Consider the following 19,543-nt stretch of genomic DNA (forward strand, 5'->3'; position numbering starts at 1 on the left):
CAGTGGCAATAACCTATTCCATCTTGAGAGGAGAAAATATAGTCCGCCCCCCTTTTTTTTTCACTCTTTATTTCCTTGGCTGTTATTTTTTTCTTCTCCCACCGTAAGAATAGAAATTTTGAATTTACTCTGTCTGTCAGGAGTTATCTGGTATAGGTTTGTCATGCCTCTCATTTCTAGCTGTGATTTTAAGATAAATCACTTGAGTGGAAACTCATTCTTTTCCATGCTCTGCAGCCCTTGCCCACTTAATTTCTGGCTGTCATGATATTCAAGCTATAGCTGTTCTGAAGTATACTCAGCCAGGAAGCAAACTTGGCCAAGAGGGAAAAATTTGTTACTACTTGTTTGGTGTTATTAGTTCAGACAATAGATAAAGTACCTAAAACTACAACTCACGGACTGATAAAATATTATAAGCAGAGAAGTAAATTCACAGCTAAAAATCACAAGTTTCTTTTAACTTTTCTTAACAACAATGCAATAAAATCCAAAATGTGCTTTGCAATGCTACTGCATTTTTGGACATGGGGAACTGGGATGTCTTCATCAAAACAAGAGAAAATATGTCTTCAAACAGGTGGAGATAGGTGGGAGAAGATACCACAGAAGATTCAACTTATGTTTATGTGTATATATATATAAATTGATTAAGAGGAAATACATGTATTTAAATTAACTAACCTGAAAAGAAATAATATTCAGTATCCCCACACCGTGGCTTATTGCCTTTACTGTGGATCTGTGGAATAGTGAAAACTCAACTGGAGGATTATGGTCTGAGAGACTAATTTTTTGAAAAATGCTGATTTGCAGTCAGACATCCCGTCTTCTTCACAGTTTCAGAATGTTAGTCATATTAATGTTGAAATAATTCATACTAAGTGAACTAATGGTGCAATTAAAGTATTTACAAGTTAATTGTTTTTGTTACTTACATTCACATCACCAGCAAGTGTGTAGAATGTAGATTAAAGTAGTTAACAATTGAATCATTATAATATTCTTTGGAGAATGTATATATAATTCCTAAACTGAATCAGATGGTTTTGTTGTCAGTCCTAGATATTAGGAATCTTATATTATGAAACAGCCTGTATCTGTGAAATTAGGTAGCCTACTTGTTCTGCGTAATATCACTGCTGTAGAGTTCTGCATTATAATAATGGAAAAATTTGTATCCTGTATGAAAGCGGTCACCGGCAATTTATACAATAAGAATATGCAGCTTTTCTTCAGTAACATATTCATGTGTTCATTTTCTCCTCTTAGTGTTGAAGAAAGTTTCAAGACGTTGTTCTGGGCTATATTTGGACTCTCAGAAGTTAAATCAGTTGTCATCAATTATAAACATAAATTTATTGAAAATATTGGTTATGTCCTTTATGGAGTCTATAATGTTACCATGGTCATTGTCTTACTGAACATGCTCATTGCAATGATCAACAGTTCATTCCAGGAAATTGAGGTAAAAATTCCCTTTATGATGAAACATTTACTGGTATAGCTAATTGTCTAAATCTCCTGGAAAATTTTCTTGTTGACATCCTATTTAAGAAAAATAATACATAGGTTTTTGGAATATATTAGGAGAAAATATTAATTCCACTGTAAGCTTTTATTATAAAATACCAGGAAATTACCCAGCCGCATGTGCTTGCAATAATAAGAACTAGACTGGACTAAGAAACTGCTGTTGGACTGTGTTATGTTCCTAAAGAGGGTGGGCTACGTTGTGTGACCTTGTGAATCTTTCATTTGCCTCATTTGTAATTATTATTTAAGTAGTGTCGCTCTTGCTGCAAGGATGTCCTTGTTCCTATGCCTTGACCTTGCAAGCAATTCTATAGCATGTTCTTTCCTTCTGTTCTTTAAACAACTGTTGCTCTAGTCCTCTGCAGTGACCAAAACTTTACTTGACAAAGTAACCAGCAGGGCTACTGAAAATCAGCATGGACTTTTGCATGCCATGGAAAACAAAGGGCAAAATCATTATCATTGTTTAGAAATAAAGGAAGCAGGTGTCCAGGAGGTCAGCCTTGGCAGCCTTTCCCAGATGACGCCCTTGCCACAAGGCAGCAGGCTCAGGTTTGACACCGCTCTGGTCCCAGGTTCTGGGCTCTGGTTTGGGTCTGTAGCGTTGTCCAGCTTGAGCAAGAGCCACACATTTTCTAGGGAGGTTCAGATTCTTCTGGCTCAGGAGGCTGCAGAACAAACTATCAGGTGCAGAGCAACAAACCCCAGGATATTATCCAAAAATACCGTGATACAAACAGCTTCTAAAACCAGCTACAGCAATATTGAGTCATGCCCTTGAACATGACGTCAGTCCTTTCTGCAGAAAACCCTCTTGAAACTTTACAGGGAGGAATAAAATGAGTGTTTGGCTATTGTAAATGGTAAACGTAAATCATGGTGATGGTAGCATCCCCGATTTAATCATATATTCCAGCAAGTGGAAGTAATTAGGTAAGAATCACCTAATCTTTTTAAACTTCATGTTTAAAGTAATAGAGTAAAATTTTAATTTAAAATTCTGATACTATGTCTTCTTCACAAAAAAGATAATAGTCTAATTGCTGTAAAAGAGACCAATAAAAAAAGAAATCGGAGCTGGTAGTCACATTGAGAGATTTATATTTTTATTATGTTCATATAGGATTTTTCCATTTTATTTACTGAGCATGACAGTGTTCCAAGCAAGCGGCTTACTCAGTCAAGGCCTAGTAGATGAATTTGAGTGTTGCCATGAAGCTTTCATTTGGGCATTATACTGTGTGCTTTTAAGTCACAGCTTTCATTCTTATCTGTGTGTTTACAAAGAGCACCAAAGAGGTCTGTCTGTCTTTGTGATCCTGTATTGCAGGCTACTAGCACTTACTCTGGAGTAACCAATGTTTAAATCAAATCCATTTTGTTCTTCTGAAATTGCGTTATTTTAAATGGATTAATAAGAACAGTTCCATTAATTGAAATTTATTTTTCCCAGATTATAAATAAATTCTTGGTCTGTCTGAGATTGACTTCAGCCAATTACATTCAAAACACATGTAAAGTTCAGCTATAACATCTTCAATAGTCAAGGTGGTATTAACAGCATATTAACAGCCATGTTTCTGTTTTACAGGATGATGCTGATGTAGAGTGGAAATTTGCAAGGGCTAAACTTTGGTTTTCTTACTTTGAAGAAGGGAGAACTCTTCCAGTACCCTTCAACTTAGTGCCAAGCCCAAAATCTTTGCTGTATCTCCTACTCAGAATCAAAAAATGTATTTCTAAACCATTTCTGTGCCAAAAGAAAAGCTTTCAGGAAGATGCAGAGATGAACAAGGTAATTTTGTAACGTGTATACTGACGGCTAATTTTAAAAGATAAAACCAATTTTAACTTCATTTTTGTTGTTGACCTGTTTTTCTCGTGAATTTCTCAACATACTTAGTTCTTCCATACTGAAGTCAGTCACTACATACAGGCTGAAATTCTTACTTTGTTTTTTAATATAAATATTTGTCTACATCTGTAATCAGTTAAGTCCAAAATTTGTAAATTTACGGTTCTTCCTGCTTCCTGTCACGAGATCGGAGAATATTTCATGCTGGGAGGGACTTCAGGAGGCCTCTGGTCCAACCTCCTGCCCACAGCAGGGTCAACTCTGAGATCAGGCCAGATTATCAGGGCTTCATCCAGTCAGGTCTTGAAAACATCCAAGGATGTCCATTGTCTCTCATCCTCCTGTCCTGCAGCACTGTGAAGAGCCCAGCTTCATCTCCTCAGTGACCTCCCTGTACGCGCTGGGAGTTCCTATTAAGTATGCCTGAAGCCATTTCTGCTTCAGGCTGAACAAGCCCAGATTCCCCAGTGTCTCTTCAGAGGGCAAGTGCTCCAGTCCCAAACACCTTGATGACCCTCTGCTGAACTTGCTGCAGTTTTTTAATATCTTTCTCACTGTCCCTCAAGTCCCCCAGGTTCTTTTCTGCAGAGCTGCTCCCCAGCCAGCCAGTCCCCAGCCTGTGTTGTTGAGTTATTCCTTCCCGTTTGTCCTTATTGAAATTCACAGGGTTTCTGTCAGCCCTGTCTTCCTGGATGGCACACCTGCCCTCAAACCTGCTTAGGCAGCTCCCAAATTTGGCTTTGTTTGCAAACTTGACAGCGAGTGTGCTCCAGCACCTCTAACACCTGGTCATTGATAAAGATGTTTAAAAGGACAAGTCCCAGGACAAGACACCTGTACTACCCTCTAAGCACAACCATCCAGCCAGGTTTTTACCCATAATTCTAGGTTAAAACCCTTGCTAAAGTCAAGGTTGATGACTTCCCCAGCTCTCCCCTCATCTGCAAATCCAGACATTTTATCTCGGAAGGCCATCTGGATTAGTTAGGCAGGTTTTACTCTTCCTAAATCCACGCTTATTAAATCCACACTTACTGTTACCAGTCACTGCTCTTTGATGTGCCCAGAAATGCGCTCCAAGAGGGCTCAATCCATTATTTTGCCAGTTAATTGAAGTGAGATTGAGTGGCCTGTGTTTACCCAGATCTTCCTTTTGAATATGGGTTTAACGTTTGTCTTTCTCCAGCCTTTGGGGACCTCTCCCAATCTCCATGATCTTTCAAAGATGATAGTATCTTTGCAAGGACTTCATCTGAATATGAGTCAGCAGTGTGCCTAGGTGGCCAACAAGGCCAACAGCATCCTGGCTTGTGTCAGAAATATGGTGGTTGGCAGGACTAGGGAAAGTTGTTCTCTTCCTGTACTTAGCACTGTTGAGGCTGCACCTCAAATACTCTATTCAGTCTTGGGCCCCTCACTACAAGACAGACGTTGAGGTGCTGGAGCGTGTCCAGAGAAGGACAATGAAGCTGGTGAGGGGTCTAGAGCGTAAGTCTTGTATGGAATGGCTGAGGGAACTGGGGTTGTTCAGCCTGGAAAAAAGGAGACTGAGGGGAGACCTTATCGATCTCTACAACTACCTGAAAGGAGGTTGTAGCGAGGTGGTGGTCAGTCTCTTCTCCCAAGTAATAAACGATAGGAGGAAATGGCCTCAAGTTGTGCCAAAGGAGGTTTACATTGGATATTAGGAAAAATTTCTTCACTGAAAGCGTTATCGAGCATTGGAACAGGCTACCCAGAGAAGTGGTTGAGTCACCATCCCTGGAGGTGTTCAAAAGACATGTAGATGTGGTGCTGAGGGACATGGTTTAGTGGTGGCCTTGGCAGTGCTAGGTTGATGGTTGGACTTGATGATCTTAAAGGTCTTTTCCAACCTAAACAATTTCTGATTCTATGATCCAACCTCTCAGTACCCGTGAATAGAGCTCATTGGGTCCAGTGAACTTGCCTGGGTCAGGTTCTCTCAAGTAACCCCTGACTTGTCCCTTCTCCATGGCCAGTCATTCTCCTCCTCCTCAAACCCCTTCATTAAGCACAGAGACCTGGCAAACTGTTGGCTGAGTCCCTCGTCCTTACCTGAGTCTGCTGTCACTAGAGCCCCTGCCCCACTGAGCAACAGGCCCGCATTTCCCTTGTTCAGCCTTGTACTGCTGTTGTAGCAGTAGAAGGTCTCCTTACTGCCCTTGCAAATGTCAGCTTAAGGTGAGCTTTGTCGCTCCAACACCACCCTCTCATGTCTGGGCAAAGTTTCTAAATTCCCCGTTTGTAGCCTGTCTCTGCTTCCACTAAGAACGCAGCCCACTTTTGTTGTACAGCGTTCTGTTACCTGTTTTATTTACACAAGTGCAGTAAAAAGCACTTGATACATTGCTGTTATCTCATGGGCTTATTTAAAGACTTTGTAGTCAGTCTGTTTTTCCTGCAGTGTCTTGGTATAAAGTAAATTAATTGCTTTAGGAGAACGTGGGGCATAGTACATGGTGTTAGGTGCTACTGGAAGTGTAAAGACTAGCACTATTCTAACGCGTTAGGGAAGAAGAGCTTTGCAAGACAACTGAGCAGACTTAGTGAGTAGAAAGGTGAGCATATGGTAACATTCACACAAAAAAAGAAATCACAAGTTTGTCATAGTGGCAGAATCAAATGTGTCATTTCTGGAACTTTTTAACGTGGAAGGATCTTTGTTAAAATAGGCAGTAGTCTGAGAAGAGGCCTTCAGGGTTAGGAGTTCTTGAGTCTAGTCAAGAGTCAATAGACCGGGGGTCAGTAGGGAAATTACATGCATCTGTCAGCTCTCTGTCACCAATGTGACAAGCACTTTTTCCATCACAGTTATCAGTTGAAGAGTAAAAGAAACTGGTTGAAATCCTAGAAGGAAAAAATGGAGCTATAGGGAAAAATACTGCATGTCTGACAAGCCTCTGCCGCTGGTCGAGTTCCTAACAGTTTATAAAAACAAACACAGACATTACAAACACTGTCAACAAAGTCAAGTTTGTTATTAACTTCGGAAGCCTCCTGTGTGCTGCAATTTTTCCAGCATTTCATGGATCTCACGTCATTTTGTTTGGGAAATCCAATCCTAACGTGTTTAAGAGCTTCTTGATGCAAATTGGTTTCACAAATTCCATGAGTGATAAGGTCATCCCTGAAAAAGCGCGACTTTAAGGAGATACAAATAAACTTCAAATTCGGCGATGGTGAGAAACAACAAATCAAAGGATTTTTGTTTTTCTAATTCCCTTCCTTTGTGAATTTGAAAAGCATATAAGTAAGTTAGAAGCTTATTTTTAATGACTTTTTAAAATGAAATTTATATTCCCATGAAACAGTTACTCTTAAAAATCCCATTCTTGCACCCTAAGGAAAGAAGCTGGATTTTTAGAATTCCTTTCCAAAATTATATTCAAACCTAGCAATTCAGATGGCTAGAAAGGTGCAAATTGTAATAATTACGAATTCTAGATAAAACATTAACAGCTGTGTCTGCTTTTACAGCAGTCCCTCTGAAAGACAGCTGTGAGGATGCAGCCATGGTTCATCACATTTTTTCCTAACTCTGAATTAACTTTTAGTCTTCAAATATTAATGCTTTCTACTCACTGCAGATTCTAGTATAACTAATGCTAAATGAAATGTGCTTACTCCCTAGCCAAAGAAGCTATAAAACCGCAAATCAAATTAAAAAAAAAAAAAAAGCTTTTACGGTGAAAAATGTGAAGCAGCGGAGTCACATCTGTTCATTCCTCAGCTTTTCCAGCAGGGTGACTGATACTGCCAGATGATTACATTTTTACTTACCTTTTGGACCACCACATACTGTGGAGCTGACTTTATCTGAATCTATCAGATGCTGCCATCCTTCACACTTCTAAAATGTCACTAAAATGTTTTTGTGTCACATTTTGACCCCCTGTTGATGATTCGTTATTGTTGAGGCTGTTTTATGGCATCTTCTCAAAGGCATTCTCGGGCTTTTTTGGGTTTTGACTTCGGACTCATCCTGTGCTGAGCAGGTTGGTGCTGCCGTGTCTGCGGAGCGAGGAGCCGCTTGTGTAAGGAGCGACCATAAACGGAGTGAGCTGTGCAAAGTAAGATTTGGCAAGACCAGACCCAAGACTTGGTGGCTGTGGCTGTACTAGTAAACTAAATGTGACAGGGAGCTTATCTGGGCACCAAGACCAACACAGGAATTCAAGTAGTTTTCCTTCTGAAGTAGGGTTGCTGCAAGCTGTTGTCCCCAGACCGTCCCAGTTGCCAGACTGTGCCTAGGGAGAGAGCCAGTTGCTCCTGTGCAAGTCCTACTTGGGAGGACATTAAAAGTTTACTGATTGAAGACATTGCGTTGCCGTACCCAGAAACGTTAACACACACTTGAGTTTACTGATTCTGACCCAGCCTGTGGGTCTTTCTCCTGCATCTTCTCAGTGCAAAGTCGTCAGCAGCACCAGGGTGAGTGTAAGGACAAGAATTAAGATGGAAAGGGGGGAAATTCTGCCCCTCAAGCCAGCTCTGCCCTCATTGCTGTTGGCAGAAAACAGCCAGGTGCTGGCAATGCTAAATGGCGAGTGATTTACATAGCTGTGTTCAAAGTGTGGCACACCAGCAACTAATCTCTTGAGCCGTATCTACATATAATAATAAAGCTGTGAAGATGTTTTCTTTCAGGCTGTTGATTAAAACCTGCAGATTTCTTCTGTTTCGGGCTAGAATTGGTGTTTTAAATATCAAGTGAACAAGAAACTCAAACCAAAAAAGGGGAGAAATAATTGAAAAGAAAAAGGAGAGGTTTAAAGAAACCTACTTGGAGTTTATTCTAAATTGAAAAATTGCCTGGTGAAGGAGAAAGTTTATGGTTTAAGAGTCACAGAACTTGTTCATCTTCCTGAGCTTAAAACCAATACTGGCAGATAACCTATATGAGCCATTTTCTTAAAACATGACCCTTCAGAAAAGAAGTAAGGAACAACTAATTATTGAAATAGCTTTAAACCCTCACTCAGACAACAAAAAATACGTCAAATTTTACTTTCCTAGTATAAAACAGTGTTTCTAAAATTTTCACAAGTGACCTCTGGTTCTGGGAGCGCTAACCGAGTCATTTCATGGGATCGAACGCTTCTGGAATTCCATCAGCTGCTTCTGAAAACAGGGATTTAAGATGTTAACAAAGTGCTACACAGAACAGCTAGGGTAATTACAGTACTATTTTGATTGCATTGAATTGTAAGTAATACTAGAGAACGACGAAATGTGAAGCGAGTTTAAAAAAGATTTTTTTTCTGAGAGCAACGGTCCATGTATGCTACGTGTCTTCTTTCACACAACACTCCTGGGGGAGAGTTTCTTTTTTTAGGGTTTATATCATTATCTTATTTGAATTTCCTTTTTTTTTTTTGTCCCTCCAATGGATTTTCAATAGCTATTAAATTAAAAATATGAACTCCAGTCATTAGTGTGACAGGCTGAGTTTACTCTAGCAGTAATTTTTGGAAGAGGAAAAAAATATAGGTGTGAAGCTTAAAGAGAGTTTACGGATTTTGTGCGAAAATGAAGTTACAATGAAATCTTGGCAATCTCTGCCACCAAGTGGTCATTCAGTAACATAGAAGAGATGTTCTGTCCTGTTACTGTCACACGTAAGCAGATTTAATGAAGTTACATACTCCGGATTTACCTGCCAACTTTCAAGGTGCAGTTTCCATTTAATTAAAAGTACATTATTCTGTTCAAAAAAATGCAGAGTGCTGATGGGTCAAAGTTAAAATGAAGATGTTACAGTATGTCTGGTTTTACAAGTTTGCAGTGTCTCACTTAACTGATTTCACTACATGTTACCGGTTTTGCTATTTCAAGTGGAAATCAAGTTTTAGTTAAGCATTGCATTACCATTTGAAGTGAACCAATGTAACATAAACTTCAAACTGGTAACCAGCGTGACAGATTACACTTAAAATACGTAATAAAATACATAATAAAATTAAATGCATTTGTAGATTATATGTAAACTGGTAAGTAAGAGGATTATTATCAGGGTTCAACCATGAGAAGTTCCTGTTATACCTCAAGAGGTTACAGTGATTTCAGCTGCAGGAGAAATGGCTTCAGCTGAGGGCTTTAGCCTTCATTAACATCAGGCATTGTGTTGAGGGTCTCTTGATGTGTGACATGCCTGTACAGCTGCATAAGCATCTAACCCCTCCCCTGCTTTCCTCCCCATCAAAGTACATCCCAGTATATCCCACATATTACTTACCAGGCTCCAGAGGGCCCCAGTTTGCTTATCTGCAGGTGCTCGATGCGTAAAGACACAGAGAACCTCACTGGAAGTACAACATGATCCCACAGGATCTGAGACACTGCAATGATAGCCCCATGCTTTAAAATAGTAAAAATACTGTTGGACCACGTATAATTACAGAGAACTGACTTTTCAATGGCAGTCCCACTTATTCCTCATCCAGATCAATCGTGATTTATATTTCACTTTTTTTTTTAATTTCTTGTAGTACTCCTCATCGAGCTGACCCCATTGTCAGTCTAAATCTTGTCAATCTAAATCTTGTCAATCTTGAAGGACATGGACCTGTTGGAGTGGGTCCAGAGGAGGGCCACGAAGATGATCTGAGGGCTGGAGGACCTCTCCTATGAAGACAGCCTGAGAGAGTTGGGATTGTTCAGCCTGGAGAAGGGAAGGCTCCAGGGAGACCTTATAGTGGTCTTCCAGTACCTGAAGGAGTCCTGTAAGAAGGCTGGGGAGGGGCTGTTTGCAAGGGCATGTAGCAATAGGATGAGGGGCAATGGTTTTAAATTAGACCAGGGCAGATTTAGATTAGACATTAGGAAGAAGTTCTTTACAATGAGGGTGGTGAGACACAGGCACAGGTTGCCCAGAGAGGTGGTGGATGCCCCATCCCTGGAGACATTCAAGGCCAGGCTGGATGAGGCTCTGAGCAACCTGATCTAGTTGAAGATGTCCCTGCTTACTGCAGCGGGGTTGGACTAGATGACCTTTAAAGGTCCCTTCCAACCCAACACATTCTATGATTCTATGATTCTAAAGTAATATCATTCATTTTGGCAGCTGCTGTTCACTCTTACTGCAGCCTAGTCATTCAGCTTGAGTCTCAGTTCACCATTTTGTGATGCTTTAGTCCTTCTCAAAGATGTAAATCAGTAATGAAGCCTGCAAATTGCATCCCTGATGTTTTATCGGGAAGTGATGTCCTTTCCTTTCAGCACATATAGTAAAGAAGATGCTACTCAAAAATGTCAGCTGGTAATTTTGTGGTCCCTGGCATGAACTGCATAACCAATGACGTTCAGCCATTAGTGCAAGTGAGGGGAGAAGCAAAGTCCTCGTGTTTTGTGGTAGTGGAGGTCACGTTAGTTGCATGCAAATGCTGTGAAAGAAAGAAAAGGGGTAATGCTGCCACCTCTCCTTCCTCCTTGGCTTCTACCACACCCTGCCCTGACTCTCCCTCATCCATTGCCTGCAAAGTTGTGCCGCACTAGTGTTCCCTTCGTCCTGACGTGGATCCCCCTCCCATGCGCCTGAGGAGCAAGGGAAAGCCTGTGGGGACATGGCTGCTCTGCTCTGGTCCCTTGGGCATAGAAGCATTGAATTGTTTGCGTTGGAAGGGACATTTAAAGGGCATTTAGTCCAACCCCCCTGCAGCGAGCAGGGACATCTTCAACTAGATCAGGTTGCTCAGAGCCTCATCCTACCTGACCTTGAATGTTTCCAGGGATGGCGCATCTACCACCTCTGTGGGAAACCAGAGTTTCACCACCCTCAGTTTTAAAAAATTTTCTTCCTTATACCTAGTCTAAATCTACCCTCTTTTAGTTTAAAACCATTACCCCTCATCCTATCACTACGCTCCCTGATAAAGAGTCCCTCCCCATCTTTCCTGTAGGCCCCCTTTAAGTTCTGGAAGGCTGCTATAAGGTCTCCCCAGAGCCTTCTCTTGTCCAGGCTGACCGACCCCAATTCTCTCAGCCTGTCTCCATAGGAGAGGTGCTCCATTCCTCGGATCATTTTTGTGGCCCTCCTCTGGACCCACTCCAACAGGTCCATGTCTTTCCTGTGCTCAGGGCTCCAGAGCTGGATGCAGTACTCCGGGTGGGGTCTCACCAGAGCGGACGTTAGGAGCAGGTGAGAGGCAGAGTAAAGGGAGAAAACCTCCCAGTTCTCACTCATCACAGTGTGAAAGGGCTTGTTTCAACTCTTATGATGAAATTCTGCACAGGTATGAGGACTTTACCACAGTAATTTAATAATCCCCAAATTGAGTTTAACAGTTAATGTTCTGTTGTACGATGTATACATGAGGTAATTTAACCATATTGTTCTTCTGTTTATTTTGTACTATAAATAATGTTTCCATTTCAGCTTGGTCAAAGGAAGCAATCAAGTATAAGAAGCTCAGATGAAATCCATTTAAACAGTTTAAACAATCCTCCAAGGCAATACCAGGTAAGAAATGGTTTATTTTTAAACAAAATCAAGAAGTAGTAGAACTGGCAGATCAGACTGACAGCATGAGGACAGTTTTGAATTTAGGTTAAACAGCATGAATTAAGCATAAATCCACAGACCTTGTATATGTCAGAAATGAACGCAATGATTTAGGTATTTGCAGTACAATCTGAGGGTGGTTTTGTCTCCTCTTAAATGCTGCCCTTGTAGTGCAATATTTTAAAGCGCTTGAAAAATGTTTTACATTTTAGAGACAGGTTGAGTCCTCAGCTGCACAATTCAAATTAAGAAAAGCAAAAAGAAACGCAAAATCTTCCCATTCCATCTGCTGAAACAGTTTAGCTTGTTGTGACACACCTGTATATTCAAATACCTCAAGCACTGCAGATATCTTTTGGCCTTTATGCTGTCGATACACTCTGTTTATTCATTGCCTCCTAAACAACTGGAATGAGCCTTTTTGCGGTTAAGCGTAAAGAGACCCAGCATAGTCCACATAAAGCCCAGCTATTCTGGTACAGAGATTGCTCCTTTCTTTCCTGTAATACTACAAACCAGGTGGAAGGGAACAGGCAAGGGCTGCTTGGGTGGTAGAACAAGATCATCTGAATGCAAAAAGGTATAGAAAACAGTGTGGAATTCAGTAAACCTTTCTTAATCATAAGACAGAAAAAAGTTTTTTCCCCTTGGGCAGGCTGTCTCTGCTCCACTCTTCCATCATGCGGTGTCTGTACAAGTCTATTCCAAAAACTCCCTGACTTTTTCACAGCCAATTTCATTATGGTACAGTGATATATATTAAGATTACAACTTTATCCCATAAGCATGAGGATGTGTGGCTTTGTATCTGAAACATTCTCGGATTCTTAGAATAAACAGTACAGCTGCTGACCTTGCAAGCATGACTGTGGTGATGTTCTGGAACCGCTGATCTGGGATGATTCACCTCACAACCACCTCTCATCAGGTCTATTACTGTGGAGACAAAAGCAGACACATAAATCTATGCATATTTTCTATCTTGAAGTGAATAACAAAAAGTATTATGTTGTCATGGGTTACACCATATGAAAGTATTAAAGCCAAAGATAGATCTTCAAAGGTAATTAGATACCTTGCTCTTATTCAAGTAATTTGAAATAACGGGAGAATCAGGAGCAGAATTCATTTTTCCTGGAGAAGTAAAATTTGCATCTAAATTTGCTGGCCTAGGTTCCCCTTATTTTTAGCGGAGAGGGTAGTCATTCTAATGGTGTGGTTTATTTGATCAATTTTAACAGTCTGAGCTGAACTATTCTCTCAGGTTTGCTTTTTGTCTCCACAGAGGGAGTTAAAGGTGACTGCCACAGATACGTATATTTACATCAGAAACTATCTGTATTTGGTTAGATGAGTCCCAGCAAGGTGCTTAAATGACTCTTAGAACATGGGTCCCATTTTCTCTAAGCCTTACGTTGGGAAAAGATAACTTATCTATAAAAATAGAGTAAAATAAACTGCTCGTAAAAGGGTTTAGCAATTAGAGTTGCTAATCAGGGTCATTATTGTCTTCTGGTAGCAATAAAGGCTAGATGGTTTCACCTACCTGGAGATCAAAGTTGCAAGTTTAATCATTCTCATAGACTCCAGCAGTAGATTAAGCTTCATGAATGATAACATTCATAAGATGTGTTTTCTAACTTTCATGTACATATATGTGCAGAATCATAAAGTCGAAATGTCTACTGCAGATGAAAGCAGAGATTTTTACATTATATTCCTTTAACCTGGCCAGTCCTACACAGAAATGTCTGAATGCAACAGAAGATAACAGAGCTCATATGTTGAAATGTCATAGCAATACTAGAAAGTCCAACTAAGAAAACTCTTTTTTTTTCTTCTTTCTTCTCTGCAGAAAATAATGAAGCGTCTCATTAAAAGATATGTACTGAAAGCTCAGATAGATAAGGAAAGTGATGAAGTCAATGAAGGTGAGTATGTTGATGAATTGTATGTTTATATCTAATCAGAGAATCAAAACAAACTAATTAAATTGGTTACCTATGCCACTTGAAAAATGTTTCCAAAATACTTAATCCACTTGACATGTTTACAGGTGCAAGATGTAAAAATAACGTGAAACTGAAGTTAAGGAAGAGATCATAGAGCCACAGATGTGGCTTTCTGTCTCTGCTCTCCCGTCTGAAACTGTCACTGATCTGACACCTTGTGAGAAATGTTGCCACTTCGAGTAATGCCCGTGTGTTTCCCGTAGGGGGCTGCATTTAATGCAGTGGCTGGTTTGGGCCGCTCCGGTAGGAATGCTCCCTCATGTGGGAGATGCATCCATGGTGATACACATACTTCAGCCTTTTCTTTGGTGTGGCTTAGTAGCTGGAAGCAGATGGTGAATGCACTTCACGGAAATGTTGTCTGCTGTTTGCACCCCTCTGATGCTTGAAAGACACTTAGTGCAGCAGGAGGAGGAGAGGACCTCTCTCTTATGGACAGTGAGAGGCCTTGTTGCTGGCCAGGAGGACTCGGGCACCCTCAGTCCGCGTGATCTGTCTTCCATCTAACAGATCATCTGGGTTTTGTGAACTGATGTGATCTCTCACACTTTTGCCTTCAGATTTGTTTGTTTCCTGAACTGCATCTTCATAATCCTATCCATAGGCCACCGTTCACCAACGGGCCATAGAACTTTTTCTGCTTCAACAAAGAAATCCAGAGGAATCCCATGGTAACTGTGAGATATTTGGGTATGCTGTTTTTTTCCTTTGTTTTTTAATAGTGTTTTCTTCTAATGTCTCTTCCAGGTGAACTGAAGGAAATTAAACAGGATATCTCAAGTCTCCGGTATGAACTCCTTGAGGAAAAATCTCAGAATTCTGAAGATCTGGCAGAACTTATAAGGAAACTTGGGGAAAAACTGTCAATTGACTGTAAAGAAGAAGAAAGCAAGAGATAACCTAAATATTTAAGGAATGAAAAAGAACGTTAACAATTCACTTAAAGCCATATTTCTGTTTTTCTCAACTCTAGCTCACATTTGTACAACAGATTCAGAAATTAAATCATTCCAATACTTTATTGAAAAACCAAAATGGCAAATCCTCTGTGTCCTCTAAGGTAGAGAGGAAATACCACTTGAGTAAAGATACTTATTTATTCTTTACCTGCTGAAGAAGAGTTAATTTTAGATCATTTTAATATTCAATTTACCTCTTTTAGAATTCCAGTGGAATCTTGACAAGCCCAGTCATGAAAGATTAAAACCATAAATCTAAACTTTTCCTACATTAACTGGTTATTTTTGCAAATTTCCTTTTGTAGACATTCTTAACATATATTTTAGGGAAGCAAAAGAGGAAAATTCCAGGCTTTTACATATTTATATCAAAAGCCATTTAATTTTTCAAGCACTCCCAACTAGCAAAAAAAAAAAAAAAAAAAAAAAAGAAAAGCTAGTTGCCTTTCTTAAAAATGTGCAGAAGAGGTAGACAGCACGATACTCGGAGCACTGTGTTATACTCTCTGTGTTTTTCTCTTCCCCACTTATCCCTGTCACTACTGAATTTTCCTGAAAGATACTTAGATTCCAATGGGAGTTAGTACATTAAGAAAGAAGTATTTTTCACCAAGTTTATTGAAAAGCTATTGCTGAGGCCTGAAGAAAACATATTTAATGCAAAATAATTAATCCCTGAAGTTCTGATCCGTTCCAGAATTCCCAAGTTCTCCAGCTTTTATGTCTTGAACTAAAACCTACAAACTGCAGGGCAAGGGTTTGAATGTAAAGCTGGTGACACCTTTATTTAAGGTGGAAGACAGTAAAATGTTAGGTGCAAACCTTCTCTCTGAATTCTAAGAATGGCATGCATTGGGGACTGTGTTTCCCCACAGCTAAACTTGTTTAAATTGCTGAATTTGGTTCAGATCTATCCTTAGCAAATGAAAACACATTGTTCCAAAAGTTCATGAAATCTCATCTGTGGATTGGCATCCCTTGTCCTTTTGCCCACTGGAGAAAGCTCAGCTCCTGTGCTGTATTCCCTGGGACTCCTTCCATGAAGAATCTTCCCTCCGTGTCAGCAGCAGAAGCCTCCAACGCTTCCCACCCTGCTTTCTGCAGTATGTCTCCTGTGTCTTCTGTTTAGCTGGACGAGAGGTAGCCCATGCCGCGGCTGGATGATAGTTGTGTGATGGCCGGCTGGTAGGTACATTCCCGTCAGCTGGTTTCTGTCTCGCCAGGTAGCTACAGGAGAAATTCCATCTGATTTTTCCCTCACTTAATAGAGTAATTTGGGTTTCTCTCTTATGACAATCACCAATTCTGGAGCTGTTAGAAGCATATATTACAGGGGGGATCTCTGTTCCTCTTTAAGCTTGGTTGAAATCAGTGAAAGGGCTGTGAAAAACTGTAACAGGAACATCAACACGTGTAACTCACCCGTAAAAGCCTTGTATGTTTAGGAAACAAGGCTGAAGATGGCTTGTCAGTAATTGCTTTTAAATTAATTTTGTGAAACTTACTTATTGTGGAATGTATCAGAATGTTTCCACCTCCCCCATTTAGGCTGGAGGTTATTTTTTAATGGGTTTAGATTAGTTTCTGATAGCCCTTTTTAAAAAAATTGTTGATGAAATCACTGTGTATTTTCAGGGAAAAAAAGAGGGTATTAGAGCAGATTTTGAAACCACGTGGAGACAAGTGGAGGCGGTGGGCTTTGTCCTGCCTGGAGAGCGATGGAAGCTGCTGTGGAGGTGGGCCTGCCCCAAGGGTGTTTGTCATGGTTTGGGGGAGCAGCTTGGCCTTCTGCTTGGCCCGTTAGTTTAGCCACAAACGGGGCTTGTGAGACAATCCCTGTCGTGTGGGCCTCGGGCATAATGAACTCAGGGTTTAGAACTTTTCAGACTTCTTCCTCTGAGGGAGGAGAAGGAAAGTCAGGTTTTCAAAAGGAGTAGAGCAGTCTGTATTACAAACCGCAGTGTGCTGGCCTGAAAAACTATGAGCTACAGAATAGCCAACTTCGTAACTCGCCTGTGATCATGACAAAGCATTACCTCATGACCTGCAGTATCTCCTGCGGTAATCGGCAGGGGGTACTGCCGGCTCCGAGGTGACCTGCTGGCCGCTCTTTGGCGGAAACCCTCTGGTTTCTGTATCGGACATTGTGTGGAAAACAAAGGCAGTTGGGGTGATCTCGGGCTAGAAGGCAGCGTGAAGCTAACTTCACTGCCTTTCAGCTCCTTGATGGTTCCTGCCCATCTCCCTTGGCCAGGACTGGCTGCTGATTTTGAGTTTTGAATTCCCATGTGAGTATTTTGTACCTGGTTTTCTGAAGCAGTGAGCACTTACTACAGCTCTGTTAAATGACCATGTTAGAGACCATACAGCTCAAAGCAGATCTTCCACCTTTGACAAGCTCCTCAGAAAATCTCGTGGTCAGAACTTGAGGCAACAAGGACAGTCAAAGTTTGCCCTCAGTAATCAAAAGTCTTTATTTTTGGTCATTGTAGTGTACAATTTGGATCTGCTGTCTAGTGCTAGATGATGGTAAAACCTTTGATCTCCGTAAACACAATGTAAGGAAATATGTTAACAGATTTTAAGATCCAGGAGCGGATTTTTATTACAGAGGTAAAATGGGCACTGTGAATTTGTTTAAGCCCAAATTTTGACTTACCTTAAAACTATAAGATCGTAATGTATATATTGTATTTCATGAATAAAATACATATGGATTTTTTTTAATTCAATGAAGATATTTTATATGTAGTTATTACTCATGGAACAATTTGTTAAATATATTTGAAGAGGTTATTGCCAAATGTAGTGTGACAAGCAATGTAGTATTTAAAATGAGCACAATACCAAATATATTATTCTGATAAAAAAATTAAATGTACCAGGCTGAAAATACCTTTGTGATGCATTGTATGAACACGTTGGGACTTCACTGGGAACCTTTGGCTGCTCTTTCTTGGAAGACAATAGCAAGACAAATATGGTAATTTCTTAGCAACACTAGTACAAAAAAAAAAGTTTCACAGAACTTTCCAGAGTTTTTTGTGAATTATTAGAACACCAAGATAGTCTTGCTTAGTTGTTTCTTTAAATCTTCTTAATTTTTTGAGCTCAACAATTCAGTTTCTGCAGCACACATCTAAACCAGACCTACAATGAAGATATATTGGTTTTTATAATTTTTTTTCCCCTTAATATTTCTTAATCTTGAATTATGAGGCACGGTGAGTATAATCTGTCATCTGTTAGACATTCTCCTCTCTGTTCATACAAACATATTTCACTAAAATATACAGGAGGGCTTAAAAAATTCTGAACAGAAGAAAATGCAGTAAGAAAATCGCCAAATCAACAAAGCTTTGCCCAAGGGTTTCTCTCACTATTCTGGATGAAACCAAATCATGCCTAGCTATTGGGAAAAAACCTTATACATCATGGAGGACTCTGGATATTAGGGAGTAGTACTTCACTGGCAATGTAAGTTTAAGGTACTGAAGATTTACAGTAACAGCTCCTGAGTAAGAGCTACAAGGTTTCACATACAGATTCAGATATTCCAGCTTAAAATCTGCTGTATTTCACCCTATTTTGGAGCACTGCCAAGCTAAGCCAAGCCAATGAATCCTACTGGTTTTAGAAGTGAGATCCACAGGTTCATCTGATTTTAGATGTCAGCCATGAAGACTTCTGCATCTGAGCTCATCTAGACTTTATATTCAGTGGATAGAAATGGTCAGAGACCTGTGTTAAGGTAGATGAGTATCCCAGGTGAGTCATATAGCAGAAGTGACCATTTCTCTCCAATTACTGTAGCTGTTACCAATGTTTATAACGACGTGTGAGAAGTTCCGCCTTGGCAGAAATGGGCATTGCAGTACACTCCAGAGCCGTCAACCATCACAAATGCTCATCTGCTTGGAAGCGTTTGAACCAATGAGGCCATAATTGAGAGGGGTGGGATCTAACCTGCCTCCAGAAGAATCCAGCCCATCTCCCAGGCGTGATGGATGAGTATGGTGGTTCTTTACTCTGCAGCAATATTACATTTTTTCTTCCTTCATTAGTGTAACTGTGGGTAGGCATAAATGAAAATACCCATTAACTGCATCTGCCCCAGACATGAGAAAAACTAACTTACTGTGCACGTGACAACTAAATTCTTGTCGATGAACCAGGAGCCTTATGATAAAGAAAGTTCATATCCTGTGTTTTAGCACATTGTGGTGAGCGTGTATTTTGAATATTACGTCTTTAAAGTTTACAGTTTGATCTTGGCGGTACTTCAGCTCTAGCAGCTGTGTCATGTAATTTACTAAGAACATGTTCTCATGACTGCGGTGTCCCAAAAATGTAGTATAGTCCAATGAAATCTTGCATTTGCCTCTCAGAGATTTCCCTCAAGCTTGAAATTTGTAGCTGAACATTATAATTAATACATTATAGACCACATAATGTGCAACTGTACTCATTTGCAGAACAGTAGAAATTGTCCTTATGTTGAAAATTGCTCATTTGTCATGTAAATACTTAATGCTATTTTTAATTCATTAGAAAATGCCCGGTGTGAATAATATTTCTTATTTTTAAGCACTTATGTTCCTGCTAAAATTTTAATTTGGCCTGTGAAAAATAGAACTTGTAAATTAAAAAATCTGTTTGG

At 40.1% G+C, this 19,543-nt stretch overlaps 1 protein-coding gene across 1 annotated transcript in view; it reads left to right on the forward strand.

Annotated features, from left to right (window-relative positions):
* The window catches only part of TRPC6 (transient receptor potential cation channel subfamily C member 6), a 108,276-nt gene extending 92,987 nt beyond the window's left edge, over positions 1-15,289 (forward strand). Inside the window, exons 8-12 of the mRNA XM_074570906.1 lie at positions 1,273-1,468; positions 3,128-3,331; positions 11,787-11,870; positions 13,768-13,843; positions 14,672-15,289. Coding sequence (XP_074427007.1) covers positions 1,273-1,468; positions 3,128-3,331; positions 11,787-11,870; positions 13,768-13,843; positions 14,672-14,823 — 712 coding nt within the window. The 3' untranslated portion in view covers positions 14,824-15,289. The remainder of the gene's footprint in view (positions 1-1,272; positions 1,469-3,127; positions 3,332-11,786; positions 11,871-13,767; positions 13,844-14,671) is intronic.
* The last annotated feature ends 4,254 nt before the right edge of the window (positions 15,290-19,543 follow it).

Source organism: Larus michahellis, chromosome 1 (assembly GCF_964199755.1).
Source record: "Larus michahellis chromosome 1, bLarMic1.1, whole genome shotgun sequence".
Taxonomy (NCBI): domain Eukaryota; kingdom Metazoa; phylum Chordata; class Aves; order Charadriiformes; family Laridae; genus Larus; species Larus michahellis.